The sequence below is a fragment of the Pantherophis guttatus genome, chromosome 1 (assembly GCF_059756535.1).
Source record: "Pantherophis guttatus breed Tessera chromosome 1, ASM5975653v1, whole genome shotgun sequence".
Lineage (NCBI taxonomy): Eukaryota > Metazoa > Chordata > Lepidosauria > Squamata > Colubridae > Pantherophis > Pantherophis guttatus.
The window spans coordinates 223341545-223365355 of NC_142063.1; the positions used below are offsets into that span (position 1 = coordinate 223341545).

The window sequence follows — 23811 nt, forward strand, 5'->3', positions numbered from 1 at the left end:
AAGCAGGCAATGATAGATGGATTTTGGCTGACTATGAGGAGCTGAAAAATTCAGAGTTACATATTTAATTAGAGAAGCTGAAATGGAAATGACTGCCAGTAGAAAGCAATTTACCAAAGCCCAAAGGAAACTCTAGAGTATAAGAGCTATATAAAATGATGAGCCCAAAATCACCTCTAATATCATCCTTTTTCCTTCAATGAAGAGGAGGCTTCTGGATTTCCACCTCTAAATGGTACATAGTTCTTATACCTAGTTGACATGGCAACTCCCCTGCGTGTTTGACAGATGGTTGAGGAATGTTACATTCCAAAACACGAAAACGGTAGGGAAAAATTACTGAGGTTTTGAACCAGCGCCAGCTCTTTTCTTATTCTCAAACCGAGCACTCGAAATAAGGTTGTACACGCAGAATGATCCATAACTGCTGCCAAGTTTCTGCAGTTGCAAAGTATTGTGCTAAACTTAAGCTTCTTGTCAACACTTGGTTTAACTCCCTACATCCATTCCAAATCCCACCCCGTCTTTTGCGTTCCAGATTTATGTCAAATGCCAAGGCCTACAAAACCTACTCAGCCGTCCTACTCTGGTTGTCAGTCCAATCCACACCATACTTATGACCCTCTAGAGACTGCTCAACTACAACTCCCAGCACTTCTTGCTGTTGCCCATGGGTCTTGTGATCAGCAGCCTCTGGAGGTATTGTGGTTGTCCACTATTGGTTTAAGGAAGTGGTTTAAAAACAATTTAAATAAGCTACATAAACTAATCTTTGCCTACTGATTGGTTAATCATACCACAACAAACTTCAGATTGTCGGGTTCCTTGATGCATCACAAATTTCATCAAGAGAGGCGGGGAGGGGGAGGGAGGGAGGGAGAGGGTCAGAGAGACAGAGAAAGACAGAGAAGATTGGTGCTCTCTGAGCTTGATTGTTTTCTTGCAGACATTTCATTACCACACTAGGTAACATTATCAGTGCTAACAGTGATTACATTGCCTACTTTAGAGTAATGAAATGTCTGCAAGAAAACAATCAGAACACCAAGGCCCCTCACTATTATGTGTCTATTTATACAAAGAACGCTGTAAGAACTTAATCAGTCATAAGACTTGCCATAAGAATTCTTTATGCCTGGCTTTCACATATCAATTAGGCTAAAGCTTCAGGCCAGCATTCAAGTTTCACAGGTATTCCTTTTTGTCAGGAACATCATGTGAATATAATTTTCTAACAAAAAAAATATGACACTTCATGCAGATTGCCTTACTGAGGTCCATTCAATAAAAATAGAACAAATACCCAACAGGATTAAAATTTTATATGAGGCAAGAATTAACAGCAAAACCAGTACAATCACAAGCCCCTTAAATATTGCTTACAGGACTTTTAAATAGAATAGAATTTTTTATTGGCCAAGTGTGATTGGACACACAAGGAATTTGTCTTGGTGCATATGCTCTCAGTGTACATAAAAGAAAAGATACGTTCAGCAAGAATCATAAGGTACAACACTTAATGATAGTCATAGGGTACAAATAAGCAATCAGGAAACAATATCAATATAAATTGTAAGGATACAAGCAACAAAATTACAGTCATACAGTCATAAGTGGAAGGAGATGGGTGGTGGGAATGATGAGAAGATTAATAGTAGTGCAGACTTAGTAAATAGTTTGACAGTGTTGAGGGAATTATTTATTTAGCAGAGTGATGGCATTCGGGAGAAAAAAGCAGGAGTATGTTAAGTGTTCAGGTTCAGGTATGTACTTCATGAATGAATGAATGAATGAATGAATGAATGAATGAATGAATGAATGACATCTGAAATGTTATAAATTCCCTGAACACTGAAATCTTATTAGATATAATAATTCCAAAACATTTCAACTCTTTTAATCCTTTAATTGCAGAATTACAGTATATATAAGATGTTGCATTTGTTTTGGTCCCTATAAATACTACATCACTGACCCTTGCCTGAAAATACATTCACCTATTATTATTAGATATTTTAAACCCTTTTTATAGAGTCATGTTTTTGTTTCACATGTTCTTTTCCCTCATAGTTAATGCCACTAAGAAAACGTAAACTAGAATCAGTAACAGAAGCTCACAATTTATTTCTCCTTACAGCATAAAGTTAAGAACATTAACAGGATCTTTTTCAGAAATATTACTTGGAATGAATTCAATTTGCTGGACTCAAGAACCCATATGTATTTATAAAATAAGCCCTGTAACGCATACTGCTGAAATTTTCTTTGCTTCCTGAAGTATATATTGCCCTTGTTAATAACGGATATCCAAAAATAACTGATCTGTATTGTTTATCTCGCTATTTCTTTTTTTTTTTTCAGTTTAATAGTGGAAAACTGGAAATCTCATCTGAAGTTTCCATAGTTCTATAAGAAACATGTTAAAGAAGTAGAATCAGCAGATCAAAACTTTGACTACCTTCCTGGTATGATTTCCAAACAGGAAGCTGTTTTCCATTTTCCATTTGCATTTCTTTCCAATATTATACAACATTTCTGTTTGTGCTACCATTAAAACTTCTAAAAGGAAACAGACAGCACCAAAAAGAAAAAAGAAAAGAAACAGCTCCACCAATATTTTCCCTTTTTCTGATTTTTTTTTCTATTACATTTTTTCACAAATTGTAAAATTTGGAAGTCGTATTGTTGCTTTATGTCACTGGTCAAAGCCAAAAGCCCTGACATTCAGTAAGTGTCACTCCGTTGGCCTTGAAAAAGACTCTTTTCCCTCAGCATTCTCCTTCAGTTTCACCAAAGGTGAAACCATGCATTACTTACAATCTAAAAATGTTATTTCATGTGCTTTTGATCCCACCATTGATCTACGGTACATTTTCCTTTTCCTTTTCCTTACCATAATGTGTTGCCATAGGAGGATCATTCTCTCACCACTTAGCCCACAATATAGAAGGCAAGCAAGCGTGGCCACTTTAAAAAGCAATCCCTTTTTGGGAGAGATCCCTTATTCAGTGGTTTAGATGTTACCGAGAGCCAGCCAAGAGTTACTGGATTTTGAAGAACACCCATATTAATTTCATAAATAAATAAATGGCCAGCAATCTATTTTTGCTAGAGCTGCTGGAAGAAGACACTCAGAAAGTTTTCCATAGAGGCAACAGAGGGAGAGGATGAAAAAGGACATGCTTCCTTCCAAGATGCGATGGGCGTGATACATGGAGCATGTAACGCCACAAATCCTCCCTCCCTTATATGCCTTTTGATTAAAAATTTCAAGATAACTCAGAAATTTCTCGGTATCTAATGTTTTAATTAACTCATCCATGTATGTGTGCCCAATATCACATATACCAAGTTTTCTTGAAAATAAGACCCTGTATTATATTTTTTTGAACCCTGAAATAAGTGCTTGGCCTTGTTTTCGGGGAGGTCTTATTATTTTGGGGCATGTGGAGCCAGATGGGGATCCTCTTGCTGTCTTACCTGATTTCCAGCTCTGTCTCCCTAACCCTAACCAGAGGAAATGGTGGGGACCGGCTACACATGCGGTTAAATATTTTCAGGGAGGGCTTATTTTCGGGGGAGGGCTTATTTTGGGGGAAACACAGTACCTGCTGCTCGAAAAGATTGCCAATTCCAGAAATCAGGTCCAACAAGGCAAATGACAACTGAGTGCTTCTATTAGAACAGAAAAAGTAATGGAGACACAGCTACTGTACTACGCTGTAGGGCATAACTTTTATAGGAAAAAAAATAGAAGGTCAACAGAAAACCACTCAATTTTAATAAGAAACAGTATCTATTTTTGTAGTTAAGTTAATCAGAAATTTCATTTATAAACTTCTGAACATCTTCCTAATTTGTTTCTTCTGATAAATTAAGCAGATGCATTGTCTTCAGAGATCTGAGAGTAATTTAGAAGTCAGTCAGCTGATGATGATTGAAGATGGTGATGATGATTAAAAAGAGCTTTAGGAAATACACCAGGGGAAAAGTCACTTAATCTTTTCCTGTCCTGTTGTTACTATTATTGTTATTACAAAAAAGAAAACTGCCCTCCCTGATTTTTTTCAGAATGGTTTCTCTAATGTCCTTTGCCTTATTCTTGTTCTGTTTAAACTCTTGCACTTCTAACTGATTTATATTCATAACAAATACATATACACAGACACAAAATTATACATAGGTGATAAATATCCTTTAAGTGCTGATTCCTTGTTGGAGATCTGGGTTACAGTTTTATGTTCTCATGTGGATTTGGATGATGTAAATAGAATCAGCAGCCCTGGCTTCCACCACCCGATTTTTAACAACATTTATCTTACTGTCAGACTTACTTGCTTCATATTCATACTCATACTCATTCATGAATATATGAATTTCTCTCTCTCTCTCTCTCTCCCTCTCTCCCTCCCTATCTTTGTGTGTTTATACATGTGAATGTGTGTGTGTGTATATACTAATCCAAAGAAAGGGGGGGGAAGAAAGAAAGAAAAAGATAATAGTACAAAAAGAAAAGATAGAATGAAATAAAAAGAAAACTTCCAATTTCCTTTGCAGCAAATACAAGTATGATTACAAAATTATCTCTTACTCTATGCTTACAAAAAAGTTCTATTTTTTCCATTATCTAATCTTTTCTAATCATCAAAACCACAAACCAAAAGTCCATTTTCTATTTCATGCAGAAAGTCTACAAGGGGATTCCAGTCAGCAATAAATACAGATATTGTCTCTAATCAAAGAAGTCAATTTAGCCATCTCTACAAGTCCCATCATCTTTACCAACCATATCTCCATTACAGATAATATCAAACATTTCCACTTTGGGGCATGTAATAATCTCACTGCAATTATCCTATATAAAACCAAACTTCCATGACTTTTCCTCAAAGACTGTTTAAAATGCTTACCTCAATTTTACTCCTTCCTGCAGTAATGGGGTCTGCAGGATACCTGAATCTATAGAGCACATAATTTCTCTCTGCTGGTAATGAAGTGTATATTCAGAAATCAGATTCCTAAACTGCTAGGTCGCAAGTGAAAGACAATAATCTTGCCTCTTCAGCCCCCATCCCATGCCCTTGGAATAGCATCAAATCAATCCCAGAACTGAGCAGCTCGGCACATAGGTGCATTTCGTTGTCTCTTCTTTTCTCCAACCTACATATGCATATGAATGAAGGAGGGTTGTGAAAGTGAACTCAGAGGCTGGAAGTTACCTGCATAGCTGTAAGAATATTGGCTAAGGCCTGGCCGTAGGTATCATGGCAATGCACTGCCACAGCGGACAATGGAACTTCCATCATAACAGATTCCAGCGTTCTCTTCATACTGCCTGGGGTCCCCACTCCAATGGTATCTCCCAAAGAGACCTCATAGCATCCCATACTATATAGCCTTTTGGAGACCTGATTAGGGAGAAACAGAGTTCTTTCAAATATAAGTGAGAGGTAACAAGGGAAATATCAATGGTCTACTATAATGTTACAAATTCACATGTGCCAAAGAAGAATTTCTGAGGTATTAGGAACCCATTCATTTTTCGCTTCAACTGGTTCGTTTCTATCTCCTTTCCAAGAATTATGGAACATCTAAACCTGATGGCTTATCAGGCTAATTAAAATTTTGGGAATTTTAATCATAATGGCTCTGGAAGGCACTGGGTCAGGAAAACAGATCTAAGTTGTCAAATCAATTCTTTGCACTTACATATGCAAGTCACATTGCCACCTTGTAGATCTTTTAAATCGAGATTTGACCAAACAATAGGACATTCTGCTAGGTTTTAGTCTGCCTAAACCAATTAAGACCGGGAAAAGGCCCATCTGATATTACAGTATATTGTCTGTTTAACAAATGAAAACCAAAGCAGATCCCTGTTCCATATTCAGGTAGTCCTTAAATTACAATCACAATTGAGCCTGGAATTTTGGTTGTAAATCATTGTAGTCATAAGTCGAATCACCACCAGACCAAGCTCATTTTTATGACAGTGGTTAAGTAAAACACCATGGGCATAAAGCAAAATCCAAACTCCGGTTATCCAAAGGATAGGTTTTGTTGGAAAAACATCGCAAAACACAATTGCATGATCATGGGGCACTGCAACTGGTCATAAATATGAACCAGCTGCCATGCCCAAATTGTGACCTCATGACCACCCTGGTGGTGCAGCAGCCTAATTTGGAGGACAGGATTGTAGGTAACTTTTATTGAGTTCATCATAACTTCAAAAAGGTTGTGAGTCAAGGATTATCAATATCTAGCAGAGTTGTATTTTCAGTCCTGTTTCCGATTTAAAAAGGATTCTGAGTTTACATCCCTTCCCTCTTTTTGAGGGGAGGGGGAAATAAACGCATGTTAAAAATGTAGAGCATGAGGGACTACTTTTCTCAGGATGAGGTTGTTCTTTGTTTGGGGTGGCAGGTCAAAGGTTGTTGTCCAAGAAACAGAATAGTGATGAATCTGCTGTTCCGCCATTCCTATTCCAGAGATAAACATTTACACACACATTCTTTTTCACATGGGTGGCTCTTAGACTTAAAAACATATTTTCATTGCTTCTGCAGTCCATCTACTCCTCAGAAAAGGCAGATTGTATAACTTCTATCAGCTTTAATACTAAATCTTGGCTTGAGTAGAAGTGTTCATGACATGTTCATGAAGGCGCCTTTATTGCATCGAATGAAGAAAATCCCCACCATATGTTTTACTTTCTGGCTTACTAAGACACAGTGGAAGCTGATGCTTCTATTGTTATCGGAACTGACAGTTATTCTTGCTTCTGAAAATATACACACATAGTATATTTGATGGCAGCTAATAGCTATGGCTCATGCTTCAGTATTTGGATTGGAGATGGAGGCTATTTATTGTCTAATACAGCTAACAGACAAGATGTAGTCAAATTATATAGCTGAAATGTATTTTTTTTTTACCTTTAGTGAGAAGAACTGACTGACACCGATTTAAAGATTAGAAGTACCTCTCAGGGTACTTGGCAGTTCCATTTCAGGTTGCACTATATATAAATAAATATATGTCAAGCATATTTCTGAATTCTCAGTTTTAATTATCATAATTAAATGAATGAATCATGCATGCAGCTACGATAGCTCTACAAATTTGGAAGAATAAGGAGTTGCAGAGGAATATTTAATACACACATATTCTAGTTTGGTTTTAATTTAGAAGAAATAATCTTACTTCAGCAACTTTAGCTGGAGGGATAGTTCCTTCATAAGGGCATCCCAACGCACAAGACACATACCTAAACAAGAAAAAGAGGTACATTGTTGATATGTATAATTCTCACAAGCAACTACCATGTTTTAAATCTGGTAAATATAATTAGGAAAAAAATGTAAGGGTGGACAAATTTAGTCTGCAAAGTCAGACTAAAATACTGATAAAATTGAATGCAACCTATCAGCCACCTAGTAACAAGTAATATGCCATATGCCTAAATGCAAACATAAATCCAATGTTCTTGTCATATTTATTTTTAACTACTGTAAATCGATTTATATTTACAATTTGACTTCAACTGTCTGGTTCAAACCAGCATATTATCTGTACTGAGATCACAAAATAAAATATTGCAATGTTGGGAGTGATGATTCTATGCACGATTGAAGAAATGATATGCCAATGCAAGGCACCTTCCCTTCAAAGGATGAAAGGCTCGTGCAGTGGACCTCGATCAGGATATTGCTAAAGCAGCCACCCAACCAGAATGCTTACATATTATATAAATGAGAATCACATGCAACTGATGACTCCAGGCCTGCCCCATCCTTAAACAGAATCCTGACAATAACCTATTTTGGTGCAAAATTCATTGTTACAGAATAAAGAACTCAAATTATTATTATTATTATTATTATTATTATTATTATTATTATTATTATTATTATTATTATTATTATTATTAGCTTTAATTTATATGCCGCCCTTCTCCAGAGACTCAGGGTGGCTTACAATGCGTTAAGCCATTGTAATTTTGAATTCCAGAACTGTTTTTCATGAAAAAAATTGTTCCTTCTAACCTTTTCCCCAGTATATACTGTGTCAGAGTATGAATATTCATAGACTGGAATAGAACAGCCAATGGGAACTGAATGGAGACATGGTAACAAGATCAGCCAATGAATAGGCATAGCAACTGGGTCAGCCAATGAGGCTGTTTTTGGAAACAGAAACTTAAGCAGGAAGTCTGGGCATGGCTTAGCTGTGTTTAGCTCCTGGGTCTCTGCTGAGAATTGAAACTGAAACTAGTCTACTGTACTCTGCTTGTGTTTTACTTGTAACTGCTACCTTGGAAGAATCAGCTATTGGTATTGTACATTTATCTTCATGTGTTATATTGTATATAAAGAGAAGTTAAGGAATCCTGCTGAATCAGTTACTCTGTGTGTGCTATCTGGATGTTTGATTTTTGCAACAAATTCTGACATATTGGGAGGGAGGATGACTAATAAAACATTGCTGATCTATCTGAAGGTCCTAGGTCACCTTCTGTCCATCCTTATTGTAGCAAATAAAATGTATACTTCAACCTGCTTCTAGGAGCTTACATCAGCTAACCAGCAGCTATTTTCTCTGTCTCCCTAGCCAAAGGCTCACTGCCCATTTTTCTGCTTTCAGGCCTATAGTTAAAATTTTACAAGCCACCTCAATCTTTCCAGCTGCCATTACAATACTAGCTATGCTCATTGATGGCATGTCTGACACCTGCCTTTCCTCCACACTTCTTGCAGCTACACACATTGTATATTCTCCAACTCTACTTGTCCATCAGATAGCTTGCAGTCCCAACCCAAATGTATATAAGTCAATTTTAAGCTTTTGTGGGCAAATATGTAGCACTCTTCTGTGTTTTCAAAGACTATTTTTGATGCCTCAGTGGGAAGAGTGAGAGACAGAGACAGAGACAGACAGACAGAGAGCACAGCCAAATGCAGAGAGATCCCTGAGAATCTAGTCTGAGACACAGATGCTGCTGCTTCCTGTTTATTATTATACTGTATATTTGAATATAATTTACACTGTTCATTGTAGAAGCATTTATTTTCATTGGGAGTTCATGTCTGAAGAACAGATATGCACCCTAAAAGCAAATTCTTAACATGGCAGTTGATATTTCCTTAGCGAATGTTATATTATAAAACCACCAAATAATTGCTGCCAGAACACTAGGAAATAAAGGGAGGTTGTAATAATAACCTAAAAATGTCTTCTAATTAAAGCAAAGCTTTAAAAAAGAATAGGACTTTGGATAGTTTCAATTGTGTTCCAAAATTGCTCGCCGCAAAGTACTATAGTAGATGATGCAATACATACTGTATTTTGAGTAGATTTTTGTAATTCAACAAATTTCCATAATAATAGGAGAGTTTACATCAAAACTTAAATAAAACTATTGCTGCCCTTCCTGAATCCCATTCCCAATATTTAAAAAAATATATAAAAATAATTGTAGATCTATTTTCTGATTTCAAACTTCAACGAAAATGGACAATATTATGGCCATTTATAGCAACAAATTACTTAATATCAAAAATTCTATTGCTGGTGAATGTATACAAATAATTTTCATTTCCTTTAAGCAGATATTTTCATTACACTGGATGCTTTTCCTGCCATACTGAACTTTACAAATGAAGCAAAACATTTAATTTTGCTGCATGGAAGTAAACACTCGTGTCATCCACAAATGGACTGCTCTTTTACTTATAAATAGAGACACATTTGTGGAATCACAATTTGCTTACTTGGGATTTTATTTGCTTTTTTTAAAAGTTAAAATATAGTTTCAGGTTTCAGATTGATATTAAAAGGTGAGTTCCAGATCTGTTATGAACTCCCATCTTTCTCAAAATTAAGAGATGGAAAACCTCACTATATAAAATGCATAGTATTATGAGTATCTCATAAAACTAGAGTCTGGAGTCACCTACTGAGCAGAAAGGTTGAAGACTGAGAGAAAGAGTTGTGCCACTCTGTTAATTTTTGTTACACTACTACTAAAGGATGTGATGTTGGCTGCTATCTTGGATATCTTAAAAGAGTGTTCAAACTAATTTATGACATATCAAGTTATTAATATTTTATCATGGAGGTAAATCGCATTTTAACAAACATTTTCAATGAAAATAACAGGAAGATTCTATTCTGTTCACAATTTGCTTGTGTATTTCCCATTGGTATCTGTTTAGCTCCCAAAGAAAAATGTTGAATCGGATCTGGGTCTGACCAAACACTGTTCATATTCAAGGGACTATGGGGCTATTTTAATAGTCTTGTAAAGCAAGATAAAAAAAAAAAACATTGTGCTTTACAATCCTTACTCCATTTTCATCTCACCGTATTTTAAGTGACTCAGATCATACATAGAGACAGCATGATTTGCCAAGACCACCCAGTCAGTGTCTTGGCTAGCAGGCAATTAAAGTTGTCTAAATGTGACATGTTATTCACCTGCTGTACTGCCCCTAGTTTAATTACAATATATTTACGTAAGTTTTTCTTTCATGGATTGCATTCACATTTCCTATAAGGAGAGTGTCTGCGATTATATACACTTTTATATCAGGAAGGCGCTGGGGTAGCTTTCAATTATTTTAAAAGACAGTAACTTTCTGTGCAGTTTGTATTACCAGATCACCAGGAAGACTTTAGTATGATTGAGCATACAAAATATATTAAAAATATTTTGGTGGCTGGATTTTTAGCACATTTCTTTGAACTGTGGCCTTATAGGATGTTCTAAAGTCGTAGGAAAAGTGCTGCTGGACTGGGTGTTAGCATTCATGTATTTGTCTGATAATATGTCTTCCTTTATCTCTGTAACATAAATATCTGTAAAATCCATTCACTAGGCCAGCTTCTGTTATCCATGATAGGCAACTTACTTTATGATACAATTCAAAATTTACTAATTAAGATAACTCTGTTTGCAGCAGTTAGGAAAATCATGTTGATCAGCAGTGTATACTTCTAATCAGTTCTGCTGAAACTGAGAATTGTAGTAAAGGGTCAACTATATTTAAACTTTGATTAATAATTGTATGCACTGTTGCCTTCTGTTGGCAATTGTGCCACAAGTCTTGAGAGGGGAGAAAATATGTTCCCTATATTACCCCCCCTCCCCAAGGTTGTCTCTAAACATGTTTATGCATAGAGGACACTTCCACCAGAAAGTCTTCAAAGCTTTCATGTTGAACCTTCACGATGTAGTGGTAACTTTGCAAATCCAGATGGGATTTCGTTTCTGAACAAAATATTTTCAGAATGATTTGCAAAGCCCCTCCATCCAGGGCTTAGCTTCACCGTCTCTTGCAGCAGCAATTTAAAGCCTTAATAATTACAGGTTGTTCACAAGAACCACTTCTTTTCCTCATTTTGAAACTTCAGCTAATTAATTTCATACACTAGACAATATATGTAAATATGGAGATGGGATGTATGAGTAATTAATAAAGATATTTACTTATCTTTTTAAAAAAATAGTAAGCATATGACATCTTTCAATAAACAGTTCAAGCCTTCCATATGTCAGTTGATAAACATGAACATATATCAACGCCGGATGACCTTGGACCAAAGCCGGTCCAGCTGTAGCAATGGAACTTTAGAAACCTCTCTAAAGCTTTCAAGGAGATTTTTTTCCCATTACTTTTACCCACTGATGTTGATCTATTTTTGCAATATAAACTCTAATTTGCCAGGAAAAACAGGATATAAAGCTTGAAACATGATTTCTGAAAGGTCCAAACTTGCCAGAATGCTTAAAGTTATACCAAAGTTGATGGTATCAAAAGCCATTAAGTAGCCTAGAAAAACCATCAGGTCCTCACACCACATCTAGTTTCTATATTCCAGCCTAGGTCACCCATCAACATGTCAAAATAGTCTCAGGATTATATGCCAACCAAAAACCCAGGAGAAATTTAAACAAAAGACAGTTGCATCCAAATCCACTGGGGCCACATCTTTTTTGAGCCTTTACATTCTTTACTCTTTTTGAACTCCTACCCAAAAATGTTTGACACTCTCTTGCAGTTACAAGGATCTTCCATGTCAAGAGACCTTTCCAATAAGGACCTTATAACTACTAGCAGCAACATAATCCACCCTGATGAATGCATTAATCACCCCCTTAACCATGGAGTCTGCCCCATCCAAGCCAAACTAATCATTTAGTAAGGACAAGGTATTTATTTATTTATTTTATTTTATTAAATTTCTATACCGCCCTACTCTCGAAGGACTCAGGGCGGTGAACAGCCACAGAATAAAACACATAAATACAAAAATTTAAAATAGAATAAAAACAAATTAAATAATTTGGCTGAACAAATTTAAAATACCCCATAATTTAAAAACAAATTAAAATTTACATTTAAAAAGGGGAGAAGATTTAGGCCAGGCCAGCTTGATGAAATAAAAAAAAAAGGTATTGGTCAAGACAAGTGGTGGTCCTCATCTCCACATATACTACATGCTAAAACTCCAGGACTAGCAGTAACCTCTCTATCCTGCTGTAACATTGGAGTCAGTAACCTCTCTATCCTGCTGTAACATTGGAGTCAAGACAAATTGCACCAGCTTTTTCTGCAAATAGTGATTAAAATTGTTCACAGCAAGTCTCTGTCCCTGCTGTGATGTCTAGACAGAGAAAATGCTACATAGAACAGAAAAGTCCCAAAGGTATTTTTTCCAAAAGGTAACTGGACTTTCTTTGTTTTTCCTTGAAGATGTTTCTCTTCTCATCCGAGAAGCTTCTTTAGTTCTCAGAACTGAAGAAGTTTCTTGGATGAGGAGCGAAACAGCTTCAAGGAAGAACAAAGGAAGCCCAGTTGCCTTTTGGAAAAAGCATTTTTGGGACAACCAGGACCTGGATGACTGAGAATCTCCATAGACATAGTACAGAGATGCATTGTTGGCTATTCTTTGCAGGTACAAATGCAAGAAAATAAATGAACACTCATTATTGCATTCATTGTCAAGGAAAGGATTTCAAATAGGGGTTCAGTTGAACTGCACTCCTTATTTAATTCAATCCATCCGGAGCATTCCTCCACAGTTCACTACCAATCACCTTAATTGCTACAAATTTAATAAAAGACTGCTGGGAAGGAAAAAAATCTTTGGAAATATCCAGACGTTCAGAGAGTTCCAGAAATGGATCTTAAGAAAATGTTGGAGTTCTTCAAATACATTGAATACATTGAAAAACTGCACAAGAGAAGCTATCCAACCTATGCATGGATTGATATGTAAATTGGGATTTACAAGGATGTGAGTATTGCTGTAACTGTCTTAAGTGAAACTCTAGGTATTTAATCAGTCTGAAGTGAAACACCTACAGCTTTATCACAGAAACAGAATAACTAAGACTCAATCTTAAAATAAGTCTTATGTTGAATGTCCGACAGAATACACTAGGGTTCACTTCTGAGAAAACAACCAAAAATTGTGCTGCAAATTAGAAATCTATCTCAATTTCTTTCGTCAGGGTGAAAATATAGCAAAGAAATAATCACATTAATAAAATTAATAATTATTACCCTCGCACTGGAATGTCCATATTTCTTGCAGATTTAACTACAGCCTCAAATCTGTCCAGACTTTCTTCTATAGTACAATTGATATTTATTTTACTGAAAGTCTCAGATGCGGCACCAAACACTGATACTTCAGTTGCTCCAGCAGCTATCTACAAAAGCAAACAAACAGGAAGGAAAAAAAAAACATAATTTTTCTTAAGTAAATAGGAACTATGCAATTGTAGTATATGCATTATTTTAACAGTAGTTCCTGACTACTGTAGCAAGAACAACCAAAAAGTAGTCTAGCTATAATTAATCGAATTTACATGAAGTCATTCCAAGAGAAAATTAGTTCCAGTTAAGTATCTTAAGATCTAGATAGTCATTACTACTATAGGAACTGCTGCTAACTAAAACTTTCTCAGTGGTGTCCAATATCAGACCCCACTTACTAGATCAAGGATTCAAGACTAAAGTAGAAAAGATGAGGCATTATGTTACGCTATTATTTCTTAATCTTTGTTCCAGTCTATCGGCTTTTATTCTGAAAGGTATGTGGAGGTACAGAGTGAACTGAAACTCATTCACAAATTTGGAAAAGACAGAGTAGTGCAATTTCTGTCACTTGGGGGGGGGGGTCACCAAGCTTGGAGGCATCAGGGAGCTTAAGAGGTAAAATGTGGATCCTGATCATCAGCACCCATTTACTCCCATACTGAAGAAAATAATGGTTGTACCCATTAAAATTGATGACAGAAGACTGCATATTTGGCGCTCTTTGGATAAGCCATAATGTAGTTTGTTTATTTTGACTCAATAGCTTGATTGAATACAGATCGTCCTCAACATACAACCATTAATTTACTGACTGCTCAAAGATGCAACGACACTGCAAAAAGTGTCTTATGACCATTGCACCATCCCCAAGGTCATGTGATCAAAATTTGGACACCCAGCAACTGGCATGTATTTATGATGGTTGCAGTTTCCCCGGGTTTTGCGACCCTCTGACAAGCAAAGTCAATGGGGAAGCCCGATTCCCCACTAACGATTGCATTACTAACTTAACAACTGCAGTGATTCACTTAACAACTGCAGCAAGAAAAGTTGTAAAATGGGTCAAAACCCAATTAACGAAAGTCTTGCTTAGCAATGGAAATTTTGGGCTCAACTGTGGTCGTAAGTCAAGGACTACCTATACATATTATAGTTTATAAACCATGCCATAGAAGTTAATGGGGACTAGAGGTCATTATAATTATTTGATCCAGCCATTGGGATATGATCCTCTTGACTGCAGTTTCTCAGTTTGGGAAAGGAAAAGACATTCCAACTATTTTCCCAACAGCATCACAAGGGAGGCAGCAGTGGTATCATATTGTTCCATGCAGGAATACTTCATGCCACTTCTGCCAGCCTCCTCAGCAGGGACATGATGATTCTACTGTGAAGAGATTTCTTTAACGCTTGGTACATGTGCTGCCAGCGCACTGCAGCAAGCAGGAGATGTGGATAAGCGCCCAATTTGGCACAAGTCATACATTTCAAAGAATCTAAATCCTGATTAATGGATTTTTGGATTTAACTTCAAGAACGGAAGCTTTCTATAATTTTGTTATTTCTAATTATACAATTCTTTGAATGCTTTGGAAGGATTTTTTCCTAATTTCCATCAAAAAGAGTGTTCTTTTTTATATTTACCATAGCAAAAAAGCACTAGTTTTTTTGTTAACTATTATCCTGACTTTATATTGGGGCTGAAAGAAGGTGACTGGCCCAAAGTCTCCCAATAGGCATCTGTGGATGAAGGTAGATTCAAACTTGCATCTCCCCAGTCTGTACTACACTATTTTCATTCTATACACACACACATATATATATGCACATTTATTACATACATACAGCAGAATGGAAACCATGAAGATTAGGAGTAAGGACTGGATAATGGACTCCAGGATATCGTTTTATTCCTTTCATTACTTCTGTATGATCTGCCATCTTTTAAAAAAAATCATTTCACAAGGTTATATTATAGTACCTGATGCCTACCTCATGGCATTAATAAAGGAACACAAGTAACACAACCCACAAATAGCACAACATCAGATAAGCAAGATAAAACTGAGAATGTATGTCAGGTAATATAATCAGTGTAACTAACATTTGAGCCATGGTGGCGCAGTGGTTAGAATGCAGTACCGCAGAGCTAACTCCCTGCTCACTCCAGGAGTTTGATCCTGAGCGGCTCAAGGTTGACTCAGCCTTCCATCCTTCCGAGGTGGGTAAAATGAGGACCCTGATTTTGGGGGGCAATAGGCTGACTCTCTAAATGCCTCAGAAAGGGATGTAAAGCACTGTAAAGCGCTATGTAAGTCTAAGTGCTATTGCTATTGCTAACATTTGTTCTCTTTCTCTATATATTGCATGGTTGTTACGTGGCACTAGGTGTAGGAGTATCTCTTTTAGTATGCCACAAGTAGCTGTGCTGTGGGTAAGATATTGAATTGAGATTTGGGGTGGGCAGTTTGAGTCCTTGCTCAACATGAAGCTGCTTGTGACCCTGGAGTTACTCTCAGCCCAAATAAATGACCATATTTTTGTTGTGATGGTAAAAGGAAGTGAGACTCATATGTTTACCATCTTGAGGTTGCAGAGGAAAGACAAGCTATTTGTGCAATCATAACAAAACTTTAAACCCTTAATTAAATAAAGAATGTCCCTCATACCATCTAGGATAAGGCAAATCTTTAAAATGAAATGTACTTTATTTAATGAAATACAAAACCAATGCGACAACATTTGTGCTTTTGAATATTATGAGACCCCTGGAAATATGGTTAAAAGGCTAAATATAAAGTACAATTCAAGCACCATGAACCTTAATAGTTTCGAATAGATTTTCTACAACAAATTTTATTCCTGATAATTTTTCTTGAATGTAAAGTCTTATTTTAACATTAATGTTTCTGCAATCCACGTACAAAATGCAATAGGATACTTAAGCCATAAGCATTCCAGCGGCACCCGTTTATCATTCTTGGCAATTTCAATTATAGGTGTGGGATTCTGTTTTACATGGCACATTGCTACTGCAAACCCTTTACTTCTTCTGGCTGTTTTAACTAAAAAAAATCAACGCCAAAGAAAACATTTGTAAAGAAGTAGTAAAAATTCAAAAATACCTTTAAGAAAGAAAAGATAGAAAAGTAACTAGCTATAATTTTATGATCTAAGAAAAGGCTGATCTAAGGGGATACAATTAAGATCATGCTTCACCGGCAAGCAATGTGACCTTAGTATGTAAACAAATTTAATGAAAACATCACACTGTTACATACAGCATTGAAATAGAAATAAAATGAGATTGTTTTCCACCCCTTATACATGGCCATCCTAGACCAAATTTGCTACTGAAGGAGACTCACTGGGAAAGAAAAAGAAATTAAGAAAACATTTTTAAAAACTAAGGAATTGAAAAGAGTAGTTTATGGTGGCCTTAAATATTCCTTGAAGGAAAGTATCAGAATACTATATTACACTATAAAATAACAATAAGAAAAATCCAACAAAAAAAAAAAATTTAAAAGAAAGCATGGGATGCCTATTAGTATAGGCAATTTAAACAGATTTTGTTAATGCTAACACTATAAGTATGTATATATATATATGTGTGTGTGTGTGTGTGTGTATGTGTGTGTGTATATATGTATTATATATATATATATATATATATATATATATATATATATATATAATTGAAAGTTTTAAAAAATATTAATACAAAGATTCAGATGAAAAAAGAAAAAAAAGAAAAGAAAAACTACACAAAGAAAAAAGCTAGAAGAGAAATAGAAAAGTGGTTTCTGATCTTCTTTAACAGCAGTTATAAATACAATTGTAGATTTACCTCTTTCTCTAACATTACATTGTGATTCTCTTCTTTCTATAACTGACCCTATGTAAATCATCAAAACCATAGAGTATAAGTACATTTTTTTCTGTTTTATGCAAAAAGTCCATAAAGGGTGTTCAGACAGCAATAAACGTAGATATTGTCTTTTTTCTAATAAAATAAGTCAATTTAGCCATCTCAGGAAAATCTATAATCTTCACCAACCATTTCTCTGTTGTAGATATTGCCAAATCTTTTCATCTTTGTTTATCCAATATCTTGCTGTGGTTGTCATATATAAAACAAAGTGCCATGACTTTTTTCCAACTGTTTATCCATCAGTCCCAAGAGGAATTTTTTTTAGTTGTATATTAATCTTTAAAACCTTCCAAATTGGTGTATGCATTTGAACCCCAAATTTTCTAGTTTTAATTAGAGTTAATTCTCTTCTCTATCCTCTACAGAAGAAGATTGTCAGTATGAGGTGTTATGAGTTTGCTAGAAGGACTATGCTGCAAAGTTTGTCCCCAAATAAGTGTGGGTGTTATTAATCTTCCATCATTACCACTTCATGCCTCTTTAAAAGCTCTGCAAATTTGCCCACATCCTCCCTTAGTTGAGGAGGGCAATAGGAGGTATTAACAACAGTATTGCATTTATTTTTAACCCAGATTCTCTCCACAGTATTGCCAAATTCATTCATTTGGATTTCTGGGCAAGGATATTTTAATGTTTTAATTACCACTGCAACAACTATTCTATTTCTGTTGCTTCTGCTCCTTGTGAACAAATAGTATCATACAATTGATCTATTCTAATTAGAGAAATCATCCCACAAAAGTTATCCCAGTCTCCACTTTAACTATGAAATCATATTTGCTTTTCTGTATGCTGGTACAAGCTCATTCTGTTCATTTCCCATGTTTGGAACGTTATTATAGACAATGACAATTATAACCCAATGTTCTTACTACAATAAAGATATGTGAATACCTCTTATTTTTATTACAGAAGCTGCAGGCAAGAGTGAGTGATTTGCTGTGTGAATTCAGACTATCAATAGCATTAACTTTTCATCAATCTATTTTCCCAAAGAAATTCATGTCTCATTTCTGAGGCTGCCACTTGCCTAGTAGACGGGAAAATCCTATAAAGAAATTCAAATTTCCTGCAACAGATGTAGTATCTGTAGGATGTTTCTGTGGAGAAGTGTGTTCACTGATTTCTCAAAGGCAACTGGACTTCTTGTTTTTACTTGAAGCCATTTCGGTTCTCCTCCAAGATGCTTCTTCATTTCTGTCTTTTGCCCACTTTTGGGACAATCATGACTTGGATGACTGAGAATCTCCATAGACATTCACTGATTTTCTCTCTCCACAACATATACCGGTATACACAAAGCATGATTGGAATAGTAGCTTCAAGACAGAATTAGCCGGGGTGGTGGTGGGGCGTTCAAGGGACTGTTTTATCTTCCACAAATTTAAGCATTTATTTCATTTCTGAAGACCCAAGTCTCAATCCAACAAAATGCCTGCACTTATGTGTTTCTTATCAAATAGCAGCCTTGGATGAGGACAATTTTCATCAGGATGACAACATGCAACAAAAACTCACATACACTCCTTTTTCTCTTAAAATATTGTCTGGAAAAAACATTAGAGAGACATTTCATTCAGATTATGCTGCCCTGTTATAATGTATAATTTGGCCCTAAATTAAAGAGAGCCATTCCATGAAGTAATGTCTCATATTTGCTTTAAGGTCAATTTATAAGATCACATGAAAATTCCCTTTAGATTAAGTTACAGCCCACAACCAGATGTGTCACCTGAAGCTGTTTGAATGTCACTACATTGTGGTGGTGATGTGGATATCTTGGTCACATTCTACTGTCAACTAACCGCGACTTCAGCACATAAAGGATTTTAAAGTAGTTTTCTATAGTTGCAATGAATACCCATGTGCAGTTATCTTATATTCAGCCTCCCAACAAAAGAAGCACAAAATATTGCAATGTATCAGTGCATTTTTCTCTAACCTTTCAGAAGTCAACAGAAAAATAACGACAACATGTTGGCTACAGGATTAACGCTGTATCATCTAGCATTAAAAAGGAAAAATCAAACGGAAATATCTTTTGCAAAGATTAATTTTTACTTTCTTTCCATTATCATATTTATCCAGAAACAGTAGTAAATCTTTATAGAAATTATGACTCCAATATAGTTTGACCTCTCTAATAAATATATCTATCTGGATTATGAACAAGTAATGTGCCCAAGCCATTAAGAGTTTGCCTAGGGGCAAAGAAATTGTCATTGGTAAACCAACCAGGACTTGGCAAATATCATCTCTAACAACTACAGAAAACAATAGAAAAACAAGACAGAGGGGAAATGAGAAGCAATACAGGAAAGCTAAATACAGAACTAATGGCCCAGAAAAAGAGTGTGGAGAAATTTCATGGTGCAAGAAACACTGGCAATGTTGAACATTGATGAGTAATGCTCAGGACGGTCAGTTCTTTTACCTACCTGAGGTACCCATTTTGAAGAAACAAAACTTGTCACTTCTATGACAGACAAGCCAGTTTGGGAAAGTTGGTCGATTAACTTAATTTTCACATCTGTAGGAAGTATAGCCTGTGAATTGGAAGAAATATCATTTCTATACAGCACAATGCCATGTGTTAAAAACATCTTGGATCCACACAAAAAACTATTTATAATGCCATAAAACAAAATGTAAAAATCACTAGTGATGTTTTAGGTTATTGGGCCCAGATGCTCTTTTCTTAGTCAAAAGGAAACTAACACACATCCACAGGAAATAAGTTGTAATGCGCACTACTGTTGGCTCTTCCTCAGAGTCTGCAATATCTGTTTAATACAAGTGACACGGTCAGATGGAATAAAGACTATGGATAGCACATGTTTGGGAATACAGAACATATTTTTCTGACTATTACAGTAACTGGCATTGCCCCAACCAGTTCAAAGCAGAAAGTAAGGCTCTGTCCCCCAAGAGCTTACAATTTAAAACCTCTGAGACTAAGAGAAAGACAAGGATGGAAATGTAATGCATTTATGATAGAAGAACATGAGAAAATCATTTAGTCACAAAGTAAGACAAAACTCAGAAAGCTGCTGTCACTTTTTCCAATGTCACGGAAATAGGGACCTCCCCTTCTACCAATGGACTTTTAACATTCCTTCCCTTGCTAAGTAACTTCCCTCTTCCTGCCTTCTCAAATGTATTCCAGAAATGTTACATGGAGTGGCTATGGAAGAAAAAGCAGCACTTCCTTAATTTATATAATTGATATAACTACTGATGAAGGAGAAACTGATAATAACATTGTGATATTCCAAATAAACACACTGGTTTATCTGCTTGTACTTGTGGTGTAAACACTGCAAGACATCATTTTATATGTAGATACAACTACTGATAACTTCATGGGCACATGAAGATTTATTTACTTATTTATTTACATTAGATTTTTATCTCAATGTATTGCTTTATAAGTAAATAAAGGTGGCAAATACATCTCTGTCCTCCTCCTATTTTCACCACAACTACAATCCTGTGAAGTGGTTTGGGCTAAGACAGCGTGACTGGCCAAAGTCACCCAGCTAGCTTTCATGCCTAAGGCAGGACTAGAATTCACAGTCTCCTGGTTTTAGGTCAGCACTTTAATCATTATACCAAACTGGTTCTCCTGTTCATCAAACTTCCAAGATTGTTCCAACAAAACAGAAGCAGTTTGCATTGCCTTCTTCTAGGATGTTTTTCCACTTCTCAGTCCATCTACAAGCTTTATCATCTTCCATCCAAGTATCAACTAGGTCCAACCCTACTTAGCTTTTTGTGATCAGCTCATGTTGACCAAGTGCTTCTGCTTAGTTATGCAAACATCACCAATTGCCCTATGACTTTTGTCACATCTGCATCACTTGGGGTAGCTTCCATCCCAAGGCTATGCTTTTCATATGTAAACATTGCATGAGCTGCAAAGCACATGCTTCTACATAGCAACATTCCAGATAACAGGTCAGGCAGTTGAAGAAGGCAGGGAGAGAGAGATCAAATCAGAAGGTGGCGGTCCACAGGTCTTTCTCATTTAATGAGGAACTTTTTTTTTCTTACAAATTAATAATAAAATGGGGAAAACCCATAGGCTGGGCATCTGCTAAGTGACAAACATGCACACTGAAGCTATATGGAATGTCACCAAAGAGAAATGGCTTCCATATGGACTGAGGCTTGTAAAGACATTTTGTGGGGTTCTCTCAGTTAATATAATATGTCAGAGTCCTTTTCTTAATATAAAGTTGCTATTGTATATTGTACTACTAATTGATTTCATACTGATGCTATTAAAAAAATGTAGCCATTTCAATGAAATGAAACAGTCTCATTGCTTTTCCTTTTGCTACAGTCATATTTTGTTGATATTTTAAAGAGGAAAGCTTTTGAAGACAGTATGATTGCAACAGCTAGGATATTACTACAGTAAGTACTAAGAAAATGCTTACACCAAGTTATTAATTAATTAATTAATATTAAATATTAAAACATCACAAAAGAGGGGAATCGAGATCTAAACTCTGGTGTCTTTTATATATTGTAAACTTTTAATGGCATAATCAACTATCTGGGATTAATTAATACAGTATTGTCTTCCTCAAAGGCTCACTATCCCTATTGTTAACATACCTTTTCATTCTGTAATCCATCTCTTGGACCAACTTCCACTATTTTAACAAACTCAGGAAATCCACTTGTAAGCAATTCCTGAAACATAATATGAAAGATTTGTTAGCATGTAAAAGATTATAGTTTAATCTACACCAAGGCTCCCTCCTTAGGGCTTTGCCTACAGCTTGTTTTCATACTAAAAACAGGTTCAGGAATGTGAAAGGGGGAACAATGAAAATTATCTTAAAGAATCTTTGCAGAATGTCTTTTCATCATCGTGGAAATGTTTCCTTGCAGATTAGGATCAAACAGCCAGGATTCTAAAACACGATAGCCTTTTTCAACAAACGATGCTCTTAGGAGAAAATAAGAAGAGGATCAACTTGATCACAGCCAGTTCCTCCTAACATAACGTTTACATTTTCAAGAAACTGATTTTCATCTAGTTTGGGAATAATTTATATTAGCAACTAGCAACATTTGCATAAAATCTGTATTCCAGATGCTAATCCTGTGATCAAAGGAGAGTAAAGATGAAGTATGGTTATGGAAATGTAATATTCCTTGGAAGGCAATTTGGAAAGAAGATTTTCGCCATTCATGCTTACTGATGCTTTCCTAAACAAAAATTTCCAACAAATCAGTTACCAATCAAGGCATTAGATCAGATCCATATTTTATACAACGATGTAAGTGTGTGCATATACATATGTATGCGCCACAGAGATATGGTAATGACTGATAGCACTGAATGAAATAAAGCTAGACTTTTAGAGCCAGCTTTTGTATTTCTGAGCAATATTTTTGTCATTAATTGGTATAAAAAAATCTGAGGGTGGTTTCATACACTTACATTCTTTCACATCCCAGCAAAATCAGCATGAAATTGTGCTGGCATCAGTAAGTGGCTTGGCATTAAAAATAGAACCTTAATTATTGACAAAATAAATAAATGCTCAGATGTCCCAAAGGATATTTGCTCCTTCCTTTGGTAGACAAAATCTAGTTATGGCAAAGTTAAGATCTCTAACTATTCAATACATACTGTAAGTACAATATAATCAAGACCTGCCAAATCACAGGACTGTTGTTTAGTCACAACTTGCAGGACACAAAATCAGTAAGCTAAATACCAACGATTGTCTTGCTATGGTTCTACAATGATGAACAATCAGATTATAATGATGAGCAGAACACGAGTGTTCAGTTCAAAGTTTTTGCCTTAATATCTAAAATACTTTACAAATGGTTCTCAGCTGACAGCCACAATCAGAGCCAAAACTTTCATCACTAAATGATGTAGTCATTAGTTGAATTGCACTCCATTTTACAACATTTTTTGTCATGGTCATTAAGCAAATCACTCAGTTGTTAAGCAAATTTGGCTTTCCCCATTGACTTCTCCCTGGGAAGTTCACAAATAGGGATCATATAACCCCGAGATGCTGCAACCGTCATAAATACATGCTGGATACCAAGCGACTGACTTTTGAAGGAAGGGGGAACCAATTCATTTACTCTTCATCTCTGTTAACACTGTTAAGAAGAACATAGGAAATATCTGACTACAGGCACCATCTGGCCTTCAAAGGTTTTATGGAATCTGGGTGGGCCTACACTTCCCGAGTATATAAGTCCATTTCAATGCAAAGGCAAAGCTCT

At 35.9% G+C, this 23811-nt stretch overlaps 1 protein-coding gene across 3 annotated transcripts in view; it reads right to left on the reverse strand.

Moving 5' to 3' along the window:
- The window catches only part of HMGCLL1 (3-hydroxy-3-methylglutaryl-CoA lyase like 1), a 55260-nt gene that overhangs the window by 18281 nt on the left and 13168 nt on the right, over positions 1–23811 (reverse strand). For all 3 annotated transcript variants that reach the window (XM_034436701.3, XM_034436700.3, XM_034436699.3), the window contains exons 2-7: positions 22168–22245; positions 19983–20090; positions 15456–15551; positions 13572–13720; positions 7207–7270; positions 5220–5408 (exon numbers count right to left, since the gene is read on the reverse strand). In XM_034436701.3, the coding sequence (XP_034292592.2) occupies positions 5220–5408; positions 7207–7270; positions 13572–13720; positions 15456–15551; positions 19983–20090; positions 22168–22245 (684 nt within the window). The remainder of the gene's footprint in view (positions 1–5219; positions 5409–7206; positions 7271–13571; positions 13721–15455; positions 15552–19982; positions 20091–22167; positions 22246–23811) is intronic.